Source organism: Neofelis nebulosa, chromosome 12 (genome assembly GCF_028018385.1).
Source record: "Neofelis nebulosa isolate mNeoNeb1 chromosome 12, mNeoNeb1.pri, whole genome shotgun sequence".
Taxonomy (NCBI): Eukaryota; Metazoa; Chordata; class Mammalia; order Carnivora; family Felidae; genus Neofelis; species Neofelis nebulosa.
The window spans coordinates 5485900-5504387 of NC_080793.1; the positions used below are offsets into that span (position 1 = coordinate 5485900).

Consider the following 18488-nt stretch of genomic DNA (forward strand, 5'->3'; position numbering starts at 1 on the left):
AGGGCTCCTTCCACCCCAGCCCCACCGTGGCCAGAAAATAGTTGTTGGGGGGGATCTTCAGAAACCCCAAGATCCTGCCCTTTATTTTGACAAATTACAACTCTAACGGAGGCCAATGTTCCAGGCCGGGGTGGGGGGGGGGGGGGCGGCGCCTGGCCACCAGCGACTTTGGGAAAGGGCTCGGACAACATGGAGGGGAACTTAACAGTTCAGAGCGCTCAGGGCAGGAAGGGGTGAGTTCAGGCCCCCTGCGGCTCCGCCTGGACCCAGGAGCCTGGGGACGAGGGTCAGGGGCAGCTGCACGGTGCCTTGGGCACCTGGTGTGGCCCTGGCAGCCTCACTGGGCCTCAGTATCCCCATTTGTGAAGGGGCTGCTGGGCTGCGTGATCCCAGAGACCTCAGATTTGATGGTTGGCATTGATTCTGGGACAGGGGCAGTGAGTTCAATGGACACGGCAGCGGGGGGGGGGGGGGGGCGGGGGGGGGGCGGGGCGGGGCGGGGGCGGGCCCGAGTGAGGCACCGGGCCGGGGTCCCTATCGCTGCCACAACAAAGCACCTCGAGCTCAGCAGCTTAAAGTACCACCAGTTTATCTCTTACCGTCTGGAGGGTCAGAAGTCCACAGCCTCCTTGGGCTGAGCTCAAGGTGCGGCAGGTCTGGTTACTTCTGGGGGCTCCAGCGGAGCAGCCCCTTCCCCTAGTTTGCAGGCCAGCAGGCTGAGCCCCCACGTTGCGCGCTCCGGCCTTCCTTCCGCCCCCTTCTACTTTTCAGGACTCATGTGATTGCACCGGGCCCACCTGCCAGGTTATGTCCCTAGTTAAGGTCAGCTGATTAGCAAACCTGATTCCGTCTGCTGCCCTAATTCCCAGGCCCATCTAATGTCGGATTCTGGGCACTGGGACGTGGATGTCCCTGGGGGGCCGTTATTCTGTCCGCCAGAGCACGTTGCATGCGTCATCAGTTCCTCCCCAGATCCTCGGGCAGTGGGGACTGTCATCGTCACTCTTGATTTATCTGCAGCTCTGCAATGCTGACGACCCCTCCGGAGAGCGGAAAAGCGGGGTCTCAGGCCGAGGCCGCCTGGCTCAGAGGCCCCCACCCTGTGCCGACTGACTAGGCTTTGTTCGCTCCTTCCCGCCCCTGGGAATGTCCCCTGAGGAGAAAATCACAGATGTGCCCGACGATGGCGCAAGTTTTCACGGGAACGTGGTTTACAGCCACGAAAAACCTCCAGGAGCCTCATCAAGCAATAGGTACTCAGAGAGGCCTGGCTAAGAAAACAGACGCGTGGCGGGGTGCCTGGGGGAGTTCAGTCGGTTAAGCGGCTGACTTTGGCTCAGGTCATGGTCTCGCGGTCTGTGGGTTCGAGCCCCGCGTCGGGCTCTGTGCTGGTGGCTCGGAGCCTGGAGCCCGCTTCGGATTCTGTGTCCCCCTCTCCCTCTCTCCCTGCCCCTCCCCTGCTTGCGCTCTCCCTCCATGATAAATAAGCATTAAAAAGAAAGAAAGAAAATGGATGCACGTTAACTATACTAGAATGAAAACGAAAAAAGTTAATAAAAAAAAGAGGAAGTGATGTGTGCAGCTGACGGCTCTGTGGGACACTGGGAGGGCATCCGGAGACGTGCCTGCCCCAGAGACGTGTCCGTGACATCCGATGAAATAAAAGAGCAGATTATGAAAAGAATATGTGCCATTCTGCTTGGTTTGAAGTGCGTGTGTGTGCGTGTGTGCGTGTGTGTGTGTGTGTGAGAATTCAGGTGGATGGCACAGGGCACGGTCTCGTTAAGGGTCATCTCAAGGCAACATGACGCCAAGATGAACTGAAAGGCTATTTTCTTCGTGCCTGTCTTCCCATTTCCCCCAGCGTGAACGTATATCCTTTTCATAGGAAAAGAAAACCATAAGGGTAACCTGAGTTTGAATATAACATGAGTGACCTCTCCCGCCTCCCACTGGCTCGTGAGTCGGGCGAGTGTGGTGGGCACTCTGCACGCCCGGACTTGAGCTATGGCCCAGGCTGGCACCTGTGCATGTCTGTCACACGTCTCTGTGCCTGAGTGAGCGCACAGAAGCATCACCGGGACAGACGTGCCCTAAGGCCACCTCTTTCCATGGTGGGGTTGCAGCATTTGGGAGCCCAAGAGCCTCATTGTAACCGTGATGAGACCAGTGCTCTGGCCTTCCCCGAGGGTCCACCCCCCCCCCCCCCCCCAGGGCTTGTCCCCAAGCCGGCTCCCAGCGGCCTCTCTCACCTGTGAACTTGGACTTGGAGGTGCAGCCCCTCCCCGGGGCAGAGCAGGCACAGCCCCAGAGCCAGCAAGGTCTCTGAGCCCCAGCCACAGGCCCCGCCCGCCCCCCTCCTAGGTGACGGCCCCAGTCTTCACACCCAGCTCTGTCCCTCTGTCCCCCCGCCCTCGCCAACCCCATCCCCAAATCCTCAACAGACAGAACAGCTGTTTTGTCCCTTTTCTGGGGCTGGAGTGGGGTTCATCCCTCTCCTGGGATTTGAACCACGGTGACCAGGAGCACAGAATCCCTGAAGCTCTGCGGTTGCCATGGAGAAGGGGGCAGGTGATTGTACACCCGGCCCTGCCCTGTGCACTCCCACCCCGGGGTCCAGGCAAACCACGCAGAGGCCAGCCCGCACTGGTCCCACCATGACACGGGCACACGCCCACCTCCAGATTCCCCAGCTCCCAACCGACACCTGCCCAGCCAAGCCCCTAGCGTCCTGCCCCGCCCCCAAGGGCCCAGGGAGCACGCGTGTCCTCCCCAGGGCCACGGTGGCCCAGGCAGCTCATTCTTTCCTTCGCAGGCCTCAGCTGGGGGCTCTCTCTAATCCTCACACCTGTGCACGGCCAGCCTCAGCCCCATTTTATAGAGGGGGACACCGAGGCTCAGAGGGCTCAGTGATTCGTCAGGGCCAGAATTTGAAGCCAGATCTGTCCGACTCCCATGTGTGTGCTCTTTCCTCCACACCGGCCTGCCCAGCCCAACTCCAGCTTGGCCTCCACTCCCGCCTTGGCCCTCCAATCAAGTGACCTTTACCGAGGAAACCCAGGCGGGCGATACTCTGGCCTACACCTTTGGGGCCGGGCCACCTTGAGGGCACCGGTCCTCAGGCCTCTGCCTCGCCTCTTGGAGGGCAGACACTCGGTTAAGCGTCTGACTCTTGATTTCGGCTCGGGTCATGATCTCACAGTCGTGGGATCAAGCCCCACGACGGGCTCTGCGCTGGGTGTGGCTGCCCCTCTCCCCACTCTCTCTGTCACGTGCGCTCTCGCTCTCTCTCTCAAAAAAAATTAAATAGGGGCGCCTGGGTGGCTCGGTCGGTTGAGCGTCCGACTTCGGCTCGGGTCACGATCTCGCGGTCCGTGAGTTCGAGCCCCGCGTCGGGCTCTGTGCCGACCGCTCGGAGCCCGGAGCCTGTTGCGGACTCTGTGTCTCCCTCTCTCTCTGCCCCTCCCCCGTTCGTGCTCTGTCTCTCCCTGTCTCAAAAATAAATAAACGTTAAAAAAATAAAAAAAAAAATTAAATAAAAAAGTGGCACACCTGAAGCTAATACAACTATTGTGCACCAACTAGATGTCAATAAATAATTATACGAAAAGCCAAGCCACCCGTTGCCGGCAACCTTGCCCCGACGCTGGGGGGGCGCCCTGCCCCTCTGTTTTCCAGAGGGCTTCTCTGCTCTGAGGTCGCTCAGGCCTGGGCTCCAATCCAGGCCGTGCCACATCCTAGCTGAGTGACTTTGGGGAAACGACTTTCCTTCTCTGAGCCTCAGTCTTCTCGCCTGTAAAATAGGGCCAAGTCCCCTCCCCTCCCCTCCTCTCCCAGAGTCAGTCGTGAATTGAATGTCAGCTTCACTGACAGGTGGTTCCGGAGAGGTTAGGAACGAAGGAGAGGCCTGAGATCTGAGGGGTAAAGAGGAAAATGTCGATTCTGCACAGCCTCTCGGAAAAATAGACGAGGTCAGCGTTACCCTGATGACCCAGGCGGACACAGACAGATCAAGGACGGCCCTCGTGGCTCGAGAGGCAAAAATCCTTAACAAGATCTTTATCCAGTCCAATCCAGCAGTATTTAGAAAAGGGTACTGCGTCGTGACCCCCGGGGTTTATCCCGGGCACGCAGGCTTGGTTCACCATTCAAACACCGCTTCTTAAAATTCACCAGGAAAAAAAAAAAAAAAAAAAAAAGAAAGAGGGAGCAGGTATTGGCTTTGGTCACAGGAGTCCGGTCCCTATACCCATGCAACAACACACCCATACTTTCTGGTTGCATCGCTGGGGCTCTGGAAGCTGTCCCCTCGTCTCCCCTGCCCCCAGTCCCCGGCCCCAGGCTCTCTCCGGAAACAGTGGGGGGATGGTGGGTTCCTGAGGAATCATCCCAACCCCGCCCCCAGCTCTGCTCTCATGGGCTCCCTCAGAGCGGTCCGTCCAGGATGCCAGGGTGACATCCTCGGGCACAGACCTTACGCCAGGCTCCCCCACGGAGGGCGCCCCGGGGTCACGCATGCCCTCACAGGGATCACTGTCATCCTTGTCTGACAGATCAGGACACGAGGGCTCCGAGAGGGGATGTCACCGCTGCCAGGAAGAGCTGGCACTGGCCTGAGCCTGGGTCTCTAGCACCCAGTGTAACTGACACCCCACAGCGTGTGCCTTCCAGACAAGGCTTCCCAGGATGCCTTTCCTCTTAAGCATTTGTTAGGCGCTCGGGGAGCCACCAGCTCCCCTTAAGCCTTAGGGGGGCCGCCGAGGGGCCTCCAGTCTCCAGCATCCCCTCTCATCCTAGACACTCCAGAGACCGCCACCCACCCCCTGCAGAGGCAGAGCCCTTGGGGACCTGTGTCCCTGCTGGGGACGTGGGCCCGTCCCCAGCCCAAAGCCGGAGCGGGATCCACCGTGGACGGCAGGTTCCCAGGGTAGGGGCGAGGTGAAGAAGGAAGACAGCCTCACCCCATTCTGTTCCGCATCCCGTAAACTCGCCACCTGGGAGCGTCCGTGGAAATGCGCAGAATGTATTTTAAAGGCTCCAGAAGCAGCCGATGTTCAACGTGGCAAGATGGGGGTTTAAATCGTGGTGGCCCGGCCGGTTGGGTGCCCCAGAGCCCCTCGAGGGAAAAGACAAGGTGCAGGTGTCCCACACCCCTAGCAGCAAAGGGAACACCGGAGGCTCAGGAGAGAAGCCCGGGGCCTTGGGGGGGTGGGTTGCGGAGGGAGGGCGGGTCCTGTCTGCTGGGGCAAGTCCCAGGCGGGGGTGGGGGGGGGGGAAGGGGCGGATGTGGGTTCCCTGCAGCAGGAGGGGAGGGTAGTCAGGCCTGAGGGCTAGGCCTGTGGAGTGCTCTAGGTCCGGAGACCCCCCCACCCACCGTTCACCACGGGCAGCTGGACCCCTCTGCAGACGGGAATGTTCTGCCCTGTCCCCATGGCCTGGCTGAGAGAGGAAGGCGGTTTCCTCCCCCAAAGGATCGTAGGTGTTATGGGTCGCATTGTGGGCCCCGAAAGATATGCTGAAGTCCTAACTCTCAGCGCCTGTGAATGTGACCTCATTCAGAAATCGAGTCTTTGCAGATGTGATTAAGATGTAAGTGAAAATGGGGGCGCCTGAGTGGCTCAGTCGGCTAAGTGTCCAACTCTGGATCTCAGCCCCGGGGCACGATCTCACAGTTTGTGAGTTCGAGACCCCGCATCGTGACCTCAGGGAGAACGACCAACCAGCCCGGAAAAATCTAGGAGCCCCTTAACCTCTGACCACCTGACACCACGGCCCATCCGGGGCTGAAGACATCCCACCCTTTTGTGTCAACAGAGACCCTCCTGCCTGGAAACCTGCATCGCACGAGGAGAGAGCACGCAGGAGAGGGGTCGCTGCATATCGCCTTGTATTGTCACAGGAAATGCACATCCATGATGGGTACTTGGAAACGACCTATCAGGTCACATGGAGTCCGGCCCCTGGGGGCCAAAGCGGCACCGATGCCCGCGGCTGTGAGCTCTGCACAGGCGCTGGGAGAGGCCCACGCGTGCCTCAGGCCCTCCGGCTCCCGGGCGGCCTCTCCCAAAACGCGCTTGAGGAAACGGCGGTTCTTTGGGGGTTAGCAGCTGTTCCTCGAGAAAAGGAGTCTGTGGTCAAATACGCTGAGGAAACACGGAGTTTGACAGGAAGCATTTGCACAGGACTTGTCAGAGCCTTTGTGGCGACAACGGCCCTCGTGAATGTCCGGCACGGGGGCACGGTGCGCGGCATTGCCCAAGTTCATTTGACCACAAAACCCTTTTCCTTCCCAAAGCGTCTTGCAGGCTGGCATCCGGCAGGGCGCCCTTGGGAAAGTGCTGCCCTGAGCTACCGATGACCGTTAATGGCAGTGGCACCTGTGCTGGGCGGTGGGTGGGGGGGGGGCGCTCTGCCAGGCATCGTGCTGTGGGCACGGCGGGCACAGCCAAGCACTCAGCAGTCGTGACGGCGACCGAGGGACGGGACAAGACCCGGCCCCGCTCCCGCCACCTTTAGTTCTCGCCTGCCTTCTCCGTGGCGGAAGCAAAGCGTGGCCCAGAGAGGACGCGCGCGGTCCAGGCAAAGGGGCAGAGAGCACCCGCCCCTGCCGGCCGCACCGAGCCTCCGGGCGGCCCGGCCGCGGTCGCCAGCCTCCAACCGCGACGGGGGACGTGAGGCCGCCGGTCGGCCGCCGCGCCTGCCTCCTCTCTCGGCTCCCGGGGCCCCGAGCAGGCGGCTCACCAGGCGGAGATGAGCATCTGGCAGGTGTTGGAGGACATCCAGACCAGCTCCACCAGGCGGAACTGGAAGTAGCCGATGACGAAGCCCGAGATGACGTCCGTGATGTGGTGCCGTCCGATCATCACGCGCGACAGGCCCACGCAGAAGGCCCAGAGTACCAGCAGGACGCGCAGGGGCACGGCCAGCACCAGGTGGCTGAGGAAGAACTTGGACACCATGGCCGCGCGGCTGGCGTGCCCGGCGGGGAAGGCGTACACGTCCATGGTGAGGTAGTCCAGGAGGCTGGGGTTCGTCTCGAACGGGCCGCGACGCTTGATGAGTTTCTGCACGCCGGCCACCGTCATGATGTCCAGGAGCAGGGCTGTGGGCGGGAGGGAGAGGCCCCGAGGGACCGTCAGCATCCCCCTCACACCTCAGCACCCCCGCCCTGCCTTGCTTCCTTCGCTCCAGCCACGCTGACCCCCCGGCGCGTTTCTACCCCAGGGCCTTTGCCTGTGCTGTACCTGAACGCCCTTTCCTGGGACGCCCACCCGGCCCAGGCCCTCCCTTTCCTCGGCAGACCGGCCTTCCCGACCGCCCGTTTACCGAAGCCCTGGCCCATCACACGCTTTCTCAGCATCCCTCTCGTCTCTCTTCCCTGACGCCACACGTGCTCCGCGAGGGCCCGAACCCGATTTGTTCACGGCGCTCGGTAAAGGTGCCAGCACGACAGAGTGGGTCATCGGGGGCAGCACGGGCCCCTGAGGAGGGCCTCGGTCCTGACCCACCGACCCCGGCTGGTGATTCTTCTGGAAGGACCTCACTGACGTCCCTACGGTCCTGGGAACAGCACATGACTATGTCCCTGGTTTTGAGAAGCGAAGGTGAAATTCGTGTCACCTAAGCATAGAGTTCAGTGGCATTCAACACACTCACAGAGTTGGGGCGCCTGGGGGGGCTCAGTCGGTTGGGCCACCGACTTCGGCTCAGGTCATGATCTCACGGTCCGTGAGTTCGAGCCCCGCGTCGGGCTCTGTGCTGACGGCTCGGAGCCTGCTTGGGATTCTCTCTCCTTGTCTCTCTCTGCCCCTTCCCCGCGCGTGCCTTCTCTCTCTCTCTCTCTCTCTCAAAATAAATACACTTAAGAAAATACATTCACAGGACTGTACACCCACCAGTTCCCAGCTGCAAAACACGCTTCTCACCCCCAAAAGGAAGTCCGGGACCCATGACACGACCTGTCCCTCTCCTATTGCCCCCAGCCCTGGCCGCCACCGATCTGCTTTCTGTCTCTCTCTTTTTCTCTCTCTCTCTCACCGATCTGCCTCCTGTGGGCACTTCTCATGCAGGGAGTCAGACACGTGGCCTTTTGTGTGAGGCTGCTTTCACTCAGGATCGTGTGTCCGAGGTCCTTCCACGCAGCACGCACTGGTACCTTATTCCTAAAGCGGAATAACAGTCCGCTGCCGGACTGTTCCCCCCCGCCGTTTCTGTATCCGTTCACCTGTCAGGGGACGTCTGGGTTCCTTGCACCTTCTGGCTATTGTGGGTGCTCGCATCCAAGTATTTGCCGAGCGCCTGTTTCCGGTGTTTGTGAGGACAGGCCTATGGTGGAGTCGCACGATGCTACGGTAACTCTAGCTGGTAACTTCTGGAGGAACCATCACACTATTGGCCGCGGCAGCAGCCGAACCATATCGTCCCCCTTTTACGGAGGACAAGACCAAGCCTTAGAGGTCAGAGTATTCGTACCTGCGGCTCGTCCTTTCTGGAAGGTTCCGCCCTGTCCCTCCCCCGCCGACTTATTCTCCCTCGTCCTTCAGGACTTGCCCTTATTACTTCTCAGTCCCAGCCGGCCTGATCCTGGCGGCCAGCCGGGTCCAGCAGGTGCGTCGGTGAGAGTGTCTCCTTCTCTGGGGCTCCCCCCAGGGTCGAAATTACCCGACGCCTGTTCCCAGACCTCCGCCACCCGCAGGGAAATCAGAGCTTCCCTGGCGCTTTGGGCGGTGGCCAGCCACAGCCTGGGTGTCGGGTGGGCTGCTGGGGTCTGGGGGGTTAATGTGGACCAGGATCGGGCCCTGAGAAGGAGCCAAACGTGACATTAGTCACTGGAAGGCATCGTCGTCTGTCCAACTGGTGACCAAGTTTCTCAGCCAAAAACCAAGGCTCATCACCTTGGCAGGCTGTTGCTGGTCTAAAAGCTGCCTTCCCAGACAAGCGTGAATCCTGGAGCAGGTGTGCACAGAGGAAGGCAGGAGGGAGGGGGCAGTGTTGGCATCCTCCGATTTGGTGGCTGAAGGCACGAAGGGCTTGTGCCTGAGTCTCCCCACACGCCCCGGCCCCCGTCATGGCTGGTCAGGAACCACAGGCCAAGGACTGAGCTAGACCCACACCCTCCTCACTTTTTAGGAGCCAAGCATTTCTTCCCCGTCGAAAGCAAATACGAGGATTCAGTGTGTGGAACAGATAAGAGAGGCGGCCCTGTGGAGAAGCTGGCGGGGGGGGCTCCGTTCAGGGACCCTCCCCTGTCCCCCCCACAGAGGCCTCGGAGGCTACCTGTGTCCCCTGATTTCAATATTTAGTTTTGAGAGCGAGCAAGCGGGGGAGGGCAGAGACAGAGGGAGATAGAGAATCCCAAGCAGGCTCCATGCTGTCAGCGCAGAGCCTGACGTGGGGCTTGAACCCCCGAACCATGAGATCGTGAGCTGAGCTAAAAGCAAGAGTCAGATGCTTAAGCGACTGAGCCACCCAGGCGCCCCTGTGTCTGGGCCATTGGGAATCCGCTGCTATTTCTGGCTGGTTCTGTCTCTTGAGGCCATAACGAGGTAGAGACTCTACCCCTTTGCCGCTGGCTGTCTGTCTGGCCCCGCCCATCCTATGCCTTGTTCATTCATTCACTGGACCTCCAGTTCCTGGGCACGGCTGGCTCTCGGGTAGGTCAGGCACCGGCCCGGCCCCGGGCTGGTGAGCCCGGCTGGCCGAGTGCCGTGGGGCCGAGGTAGCAGGTGGGCAGTAAGCACTGGTTATAGAGTTCCTCTCTGTAACGGGACAGTGGTCTCCCAGTCCCCATGCTGTGGCCGTTGGGTGTTGGGGCTTGGAGGAGGAAGAGGCAGGACGGCTCCCCAGCACAGCTGATGCCTTCCCTGGGCCTCCCCCCACCCACCCCCACCTCCTGCTGCCAGGACGGGGCTGCCCGCCCCTCCTCCAGCACCCCGGCCAGCCCTCCTTGTGACCATGATTCTGACACTATCAGCGCATAATCTAGGGCCCAGAAATAGAAGCAAATGGCACCATCACTCAGGGCTCCGTGAATTTCGATCGCACAGCACTGTCAACTTCCCTGACCTACATTCCTCCTGGCCTTGGAGAGGAGGCAACGGGGGCCCACGGGGAAGGTCGGCCCGGCAGGATGCTCGGGGGAGAGGGGCAGGACGGCGGCAGAAGCCCGTCGCCCCTGGCGTGCCGTGCGAGCAGAGCGGGCCACCTGGACTCCCCGGGCCTTCACCCCCTGCGGTCAACGAGGGCAGTGGCTGTGCACGCACCTGGGCTCCAGAATCAGAGGCCAGCTTCAAGGTCAGCTGCTTGCCGACCGCACGACCTTGGCACGTCCGCCTCTCCCAGCCTCCCTTCCCCTCATTGACAAAGTCCCGGAGGCCACTCAGAGCGCGGCTCGCAGGACGCGCTTCATAAACGGCGCCTGGGACACAGGGCTCGGCCTCCCTCACCGTCCCGGTTGTAGCCATTTCCACTCCCGGCCCCTCTCAGCAAGCTGGGGTCTGAGATGTCCGGGCCCCCAGGCAGGAGGCACAGCCGTTCCCCAGGCCTTGCTGCCCCGGCAGCCTCCCCGCCTCAGAGCAGGACGAGAGACCTGTCTCAGCGTCCCCTGTCCTTCCCCACCTCAGAGACCCTGGGGGCCTGTGCTGCCTGCGGAACCAGGGGGGTCACAGGGTCGAGGCCAGGGGCCAGAGCTTTCTGAGAAAAGAGCTGCTATCATGGGAGATTTGGAATTGGCCGCTCCTGAGGCCTCCTGCCTGCCTGTGACTGGCCGCTTGTGTGTGTGTGTGTGTGTGTGTGTGTGTGTGTGTGTGTGTGTGTGTGTGTCTGCCCGGAGGCAGAGGAATGGCTGAGGTGACCTCTCCTGGCCCCCGTGGAGCTTCAGCTGCTTTCCAGCATGGGGGAATCAGGCTGGGCAGGAGGCGGGAAGGGGGAGGCTGTGGGCTCAGCAGAGAGCCAAACCCGGCCTGACCAGGGAGGGGGTGGGGTGGGGGCTTCTTGTTGCCCGGGGCGAGGGGACGGGTCTGTGGGCCGTGACTCTCACTGGCTGGGGCAGGGAGGAGGGGCCCCAGCTCTTCCGGCCCCGGGGGCCGACCCTGCCTCTTAGCCCCCCCCGTTCCAACTCCTCCAGGATCTGGGGGACCTGCCGGCAGGGCTGTGGGGCAGCACCAATCCGTCTAAACTTTCTGAAGGGCATTCGGCCTCAGACCTAAAAGCCTTTGCAACACGACTTCCTTGACTCAGCTCTTCCATTCGTAGAATATCTACGCACCGTGATTCACGGTCTTCCTAACACCGAGGACCGCACCAACGCGATGCCCTTGAGTCAGAGACGGATGGGATGTGTCGTGGCCAAGTCTAGACAATGGCGTGCTGGGGCCACCGCCAACGATGAGGCAGGTGTGTATTTATAGCCACCGAAGGAGCCCTGTGGGGTTTTTTGTTAAGTGGAGAAGGACAAGTACCGAACAGGATTTGCAGTGTGATGCCGTTCTTATAAAATAAGATGTAAATGTGTCTATATGCAGAGACACAAAGTCCGGAAGTCTCCACCGACTGGTTAAGAGTGCTTCTCTCTAGGTAGGAAGACGAGGGTGATTTTTTAATTGTCTTTCTGTCATCCTGCATTTAATCGTTTTCTTCCCATGAACAGGCGTTATTGGGCACATTGTTCAACAGTTATTTCTACAAAAGGACAAGTGGTGCATGACTGCACTTTTAGGGGGCACCCTAGAATAGACGAATTCACAGAGACGGAAAGTAAACAGCGGTTACCAAGGGTTGGGGGATGGATGAACCCTGGGGACGTTCTCAAGTGAAGGCAGGGAATGGGGAGTTCTTGTTTAAGTGGGGACAGAGCCCCAGTTTGGGAAAACGGAAAAGTTCTGGAGGTGGGTGGGGGTGATGGTTACCTACGATGCGAATGCATTTAATGCCGCTGCATTTTAGCGCTTAAAGAAGGTTCACGTGGTCAACTTCATGTGTGTTTCAGCACAGGCACGCGAAATCTCTTTACAAAACCAGTGCACGGTTCCAGAAGGATGTAGCTCTCAGGGAGGTGCACAGCGAGCAGAGGGGTGTCCCGAGGGTAGGTGGGAACCTTCTAGTCTTTTAGCACTGGGACCTCCACTCTGTCGGTGTGAGCAGTGTGTGTGTGTAGACGCATGTGCCCATGCCCGGCACCTCTCCCGACCTGGGCAGCCCCTGACTTCAGCCAGAGCCACGCCCCCAGCCCTGGGCACCCCGGCGGGGTGGGGGGGGTGGGTGGGCAATGCGAGGGCCCTGGCCTGTCTCTATCTCCCCTGGCCTGAACGATCTGCTTTCTCATCTGAAGAATCCAGATACCAAGGCCAGCTCCGGCTCTCTCCAAAGACTGTTGGGGGACAAGGAAATTAAAACCACAGGCACAGGAGTCTGACAGCATCATCTATTCACTCAGCTGAGCACCAGGCAGTGTAGACATGAGCCTGCCCAATCACGCATGGCCACAAGGGCAGCTGTCAGGACGGTGCGTGGTCAGGGGGCGGCTGAAGGCCCCCCCCCCCCGGAGGGACCGATGTCTCACTGAGCCCCACGGAGACATGACAAGTGAAGCCAGGAAAAGGCGGGGGAATGTTCTCTCCCTACAGATCTGGCAGCCACCGGCTCCACAGGAGAGCTCCAGATGGGAAGGCCGGTCAGCCTAGGTAGCCATCAATTAGGGACAGGCAGGCAGGGAGGGGGGGGCGGTCGTCACCAAGGCGTCGCTAAGAGCAGACCCAGTGGGTGGTGAGGGAGAGATGACATCACAGATTATACAGAGGGTCTGCACAGGGGGGCCGGGTGGGTGTAGGGCTGCTGTAAGGCTGACGGGCCAGTTCCGATTTCTGAACCTTGAAGCTCGAGGTAAAGGGACGTGGGGCTGAGACCACATTCCCAAAGGGCATGTTCATGGCCCGGCGGGTCCTGTGAGAAGGAGGCCTTGCTGGGAACAACACTGCAGGAGGTCATTTGAGAAACCTACGCTATGTTAGCATGTGCCCAGAGTTAGGCTGGCACACGCGTCCGGAGGCCCGTGACCCAAGCCGCAGGGGATGTTATTCCTGGGGAGGAGGGGGTTTAAGGGAAGCCCTCACTGTTTTGGTCATCTGTCCTCGTAATGTTCGAATTTCCCTTGCTAGAAGAGGATATGATGACAGAGTGCTTGGCGTCACTGATCATTAAGGAAAATGCAACTCAAAGCCACGAGATACCACTTTGCACGCTCACTAGGATGCTCATTATCAAAACCCGGAAACCAGTGGGCGTTAGCAAGGACACAGAGAGACGTGCGGGCAACAGTGCGGGTGGTCTTCGAAAAATTACCCCAGCGCGCCGAAAGCAGGGACTTGCACACCCGTGTTCACGGCGGCGCTGCTCGCGACAGCCATCAGGCAGAAGCAAGCCAAGTGTCCACTGATGGGTGACGGATCAACAAAACGTGGCGTAGTCATACCGCGGAATATTACTTAGCCTTGAAAAGGAAGCGACTCCTGATGCCCGCTACAGCACGGAGGAACCTGGAGGCCATTACTCAAAGCGAAAAGGACGACGGTGTGTGACTCCACTTTTCTGAGGTCCCCAGAGAAGTCACGTTCATAGAGACGTAGGAAGGGGAGCGAACGGTGGGTGCCAGGGGCTGGGCGAGGGGCTGGGGAGTCAACGTTTAATGGAGATGGGGGTTCCGTTTGGGAAGAGGAAAAGCTCCGGAGACGGACGGTGGTGATGGCTGTATGACATTGCAAATGTGTTCAATGGCCATGAACACTTAAAATGGCTAAAATTTTAATAGACAGGACAATCCCAATAGAGACACTTTTCTAGATCATGGCAACAAGACATGGGAGCCATGGTCCGCCAAGGACAGGCCCACGAAGAAACCGGGATGGGCTTGGTGAGCTGGGATTGGCCTAGGTCACCTGTCGCATGGCTCTCTGTGGGATCATCAAGCCTGATGCTGCAGGGGAGGGCCGAGGGAGGGGACTGAGTCATCTCACAGGTGTCTGGGGCCTGGGAGGGGGGGGGACCCAGGACTGCTTCTGATAATGGCGATGGGGCAAGGATGCTGCTCTGCAGAGTTGCACAAGCGTTAACTGGCATTAGTATGAGCCAAGATTCTCATGTGTCCTTCTTCAGTGAGCTGTCCCAGCCACCCATTTGCCGGATGAGGAAAATGAGGCTCAGAGAGGCAAAGTCACGTGTCCGAGTTCCCACAGCGGGGCTAGGATTTGCACCCAGGTCCAGCCGACTCTGGAGTCCAAGGTTTTGCCAGCTGCTAAGACCCCTTTTGGCTTGTTCTCCAGGCTGGGCAGCATGGCCCTGGGGGGAGGGAACACGGAGGTGGGGGGGCAGTGCAGAGGACTTCCTCCTGGCCCAGCTGGGACCCCTCCCAGGGTGACCGGCTAGAACTCTCCGTTCCCAGGGCACCTGAGTTTTCCCTTCTGGGGCCGCAGGGAGCCTAGGTCCCAACTACACAGGGGGGGGGGCCTCCACTCCCAGCCCAGAGACTGCCCCCCGGGAATTAGCTAGGTGCCCCAGTGCTCAGGGCAGGAGGGCAGGACTGGGATGTTCACCTGCAACCCACTGTGCCAAGTGCCTTATCAGCTTCCTCTAAGCCCTGGGGCCCCACGTACAGATCAGGAAACTGAGGTTCAGAGACGGGAACGGGCTTGAACAAGCTCACAGAGAGAAAGGGTCAGGGAAGGATTGGAAAAAGCCCAGTCTGACCTGGGAGCCTGTGCTCTAGGGTGGAAAGCTGCTCCCCGCCGTCCCCCCCCAAGACTGAAGGACAGACCGAACTCTCCACTCTGCGCTGCTCTCCCCAGGTAGAGAATGGCAGACCCCCTGGCGGGCTGGGCCAGAGCTGTGGGATCTGAACCTACCTTGGCTACCTGCTTCCTGCCACGGAAGTGAGGGGCTTGGTCTGCACCCCCACAGAGTGAGCGGAGCCCACAGACCACTCTGCCTGCTCTGAGCACCTGCTGTTGAGAGGCTGCTTTGGGCCAGGCCCCTATTTCTCTGTGCTCTTAGCGCCCAGATATACCAGCAAAGGTGCTGGCAGGTGGAAAACTTCCCCCCAGACCCTTCACCTCCTTGCTGTATTCATGCTTCTGGAACGATGGGGTGGTACCCGCAGCCTGCAGGCTGACGGCGAGCGGGGAGGCAAAGGGTTTGCCGTCTGGAGGACGTGGCTTTGCTCCCTGGGCCTGCCACTAACGCTTGTGTGGAGTGGGCATGTCCCTGGACCCCTCTGAACCTCGGTTAACTCATCTGTAAAGCGGGTATACGAATGCTTATTAAGTCGTTAAAAGTATTTTTAGATGATGAAATACAGGACATTCGTGGCATCGTATTCGGTACACAAAGAAGCTCAATGAATGACGTTTTTAAAAACTTAAGAACGACTTGTCATTCTTATTCGAGAAGGGAGGCATCCCGAATCTGAAGCAGGTGCCTTTGGGCCCACAGCTGCTGGTTGCCGGAATGAGCCAGAAACCTCCTCTTAACAAGCTAGAAGTGCTCCCCGCACCGTCTCTGACCAGCTGCATGACCGTGGGCAAGCCGCCCCCCTGTGCCTCAGTTTCCTCCTCTTTACAAGGGGAAGATGCTGCTTCTCCCTCCTGGGACTGTGAGAGGATTAGAAGCGCTGTGTTTCATGCAATGCTGGGCACATAGTTAACATTGAACACATTACAAATACAGCTTTATCACCTCCAACCTCACCCAGGGAAGGGACCTGCGGACAGGGGCTAGGGAGCAGGGCTGAGAGGGAGGCTTCAGGGTCCCTTCTCACCCCTGTCCTCGGACACCAGACAACCTAACTCCCAACACAGCTTTCTGGAACGGCTGCTCTGTCTGGGGCTGTAAGAGCCCCAGGGAAACCTTGGATAATGAGCGCAGGGCTCTGCCCCGGGAAGCCCGTGGCAGGGCGCCTGGAAAGAGCACAAGCCTGGTGTCAGGCGGACCCGGTGCAAATCTCTAGCTCCGAAGCCTTGGCCAGGTTGCTTTATTTATAGGAACCTCAGTTTCCTAATCTGTAAAGTGGGAGCGATAATAGCACCAGTCACGCGGGACTGTCTATTCGGGGGAAACCACGAGTAATGTAAACGATTTAATAAGAAGAACGGGAAAACGTGGTGGTGGGGGGGTTGCAAGGAAGCCCCTGACCGTCTCCTCCTCCCCACGTCCCACCCACAGCGTGTCCAGCCCCAGACCGTCTGAGACCTAAGCAGCGAGATGCACATTGTCCTAACTTCATCTGGGATCGCAGCTGTCGGTGGCCCAGCCTACTACCCCCCTTCTGGAGCTGGGTTCCCTCGGCAGGGTTTGCTTGGCCTGAGACCTCCGACCGCCTGTGCCCAAATTGGTGGCCGCGCTGAGAGGGCCGAGGGGACCAACGTGGGCCCGGCGTGGAGGGTGGAAGCCGGGGTTCCCCTAGCACCTTGGGGATCTGCAGGTGCGCAGGATGGGGGTCGGTGTCACCTTGCAAGTGGAGGGGAGTGGGTCCCCCAGCACAGGGCGGGGCCAAATGGAGAGATACCGGCAGCAGAGACGGAGGTAAAACAAACCAGCACCAGCTCACCTGGCCGGTTCCTCCAGCGACTCACCTAGGGAAGCAGCAGGTAAGGACTCTAGGCGGCCACAAGTGGGCAGGAGCCCCAGAATGGACCTCCGGCACCCCCAGGCCTGGGCAGCAGGCAGGGGCTCTGAACCAACCGGGGGCGGGGGGGCATGGGAGCAGCTCACAAGCCCTGTTTGCAAGCAGCCTAGGAACTCAAGGACCCCAGCCCATGGGATGGGAGCTCCCCCTCTCTGGACACTTACCAGGATCCCAGCTCCAGGACCCCCACCAGATTCTTGACGGCCTCCCTCGAGGCCACATCCTCCAGCACCCCCTCCCTTCAAGCCGCCTCTGGGGCAGTGGGGGCACTTGGTCAAGAGCCGGGCCCTTCCTTGGAGGTTCCCTCAGGGCCTCCACCTTCTCGAGGCCCCTGCTCTGGAGGGGGGCCTCCGCCTGTGCATCCCCGGCTCTCTCTTTCCCAGGCTGGAGGTTTGCCTGTTTCTGGGGCACCCTTCCTGCCTAACCTCATTAGATGGTTCCAGGCGGCTTCTGAGGGCCCCACTCATGCTGGCGGGGGGCGGGGTGGTGTGGGCTCCCTCCCGGGGGAACTGGCGGGGCGGGTGGCGGACGGCGGGCACACTCACCCAGGAGCAGGTTCATGAGCACCTCCTGGCCGGCCAGTGTGCTGCTCTTCACCAGGCAGAGGATAGTACCCCCGATCCAGGGGATGCCGTGGCCCGTGATGCCAATGAGCTTGACCATGGAGCGGGCGCTGGCCCAGGACGCGGCACGGCCGGCACACACCCCCAGCCGCTTGGACATGCAGATGTCAATGGCCAGCAGGGAGTTGAAGGCGATGCCCTTGAAGGAGGGGTTCAGCTGCATGCAGTCCTCCTCGGGCAGCTGCTGTGACTGGCGCCTCTCGCGGGTCCCATCGCCAGGGGCCGGGGGCTGCGCCGAGGGGCCCGGGGCCTTCCTGCCCGAGCTGCGGGGCTCCGGGGCGCCCTTGGGGGGCTGGTTCAGGGACAGGAACTCGGCTCTGTTGAGGACGTTGTTGCGGTCCCGGGCCCGGGCGCGGCTCTGGGAGGCTGGCATGGTGACGCCTCGCGCCACGAGGGCCAGTGCCAGCCGGGCTGGGAGGCCTTCTCCCCGAAGACTGGAGCCGCCCCAGGGATCCCGCTACCACTCCCTGCTTCCCTGCCTTCTCCGCAGCAGCTGTTAAATATAGAGTGCAGGATTGCACATGGCTGTTTACCTCCAGCTGCCACCGGGCTCCACGGGGACGTCAGTGCCAGCTGCGCAGCCAATCGAGCCCACCGATGCGGGCCAGCGCCAATGGAGCCACCGGGGAGCCGGACGAGTCCACAGCTGCGGCCTCGCTGCCTCTGGGCCTGGGCTATTTAAATCTTCCAATGGCTCACTCCCCGGGACTGGAGGAGTCTGGGAAATGTAGTCCTCCCACTGCCCTGGCCCAGAGGCCCCCCGGACGCAGGCCCTGAACTAACCCCTGCTCTTACCAGGTTCCCTCGGAGCAGCGCGGACCCCTGTGAGCCAGGCTCACCCGCCCCATTGGCCTGGGCCCGGGGACCCTGTCCCATGGACCGGACAGTGGGGCCACGCCAAAGGCCTCCCCGGGCACCAGACGGAGTGAAGGACGTCACTGACGGCATCATCTTGGGTCGGCTGGGGCCGGGCCCAGCCCCTGCCCGCCCCCCTAACCTTGACAGCATTTCATTAAGCTGGCAGGTTGGGGCTTTATTCCTATTTTTTGATCAGTCTTGAATTTGGCTTCGGTGCATGAGAGTCCAATCAAATGGCAATAATCTGTAAGATCTGATTTCCATTAGAGGGAGGGTTGGGTGATCGGTTGGTAATGGATCTGCCTCTTGGAGGCTGCCTCCACTGCTTAGAATTT

The 18488-nt window shown here is 60.3% G+C and overlaps 1 protein-coding gene across 1 annotated transcript; it reads right to left on the reverse strand.

Moving 5' to 3' along the window:
- Nucleotides 1-5870: 5870 nt before the first annotated feature.
- PLPP7 (phospholipid phosphatase 7 (inactive)) lies at nucleotides 5871-18242 on the reverse strand. Its single transcript, XM_058693783.1, has 2 exons — nucleotides 17218-18242; nucleotides 5871-7102 (listed from the first exon to the last, which is right to left on the reverse strand). Exons 1-2 carry the CDS (start codon nucleotides 17666-17668, stop codon nucleotides 6738-6740), a joined length of 816 nt encoding a protein of 271 aa, XP_058549766.1. The 5' UTR covers nucleotides 17669-18242; the 3' UTR covers nucleotides 5871-6737.
- Between the last annotated feature and the right edge of the window lie 246 nt (nucleotides 18243-18488).

What these genes read in the sequence shown, in the direction of transcription:
- PLPP7 (XM_058693783.1), bottom strand. Translation starts at nt 17,668, where the DNA reads ATGCCAGCCTCCCAGAGCCGCGCCCGGGCCCGGGACCGCAACAACGTC. An exon ending in GCTCATGAACCTGCTCCTGG is followed by an intron (nt 7,103 to 17,217) that starts GTGAGTGTGCCC and finishes TCCCGCCCACAG; the next exon opens with CCCTGCTCCTGGACATCATG.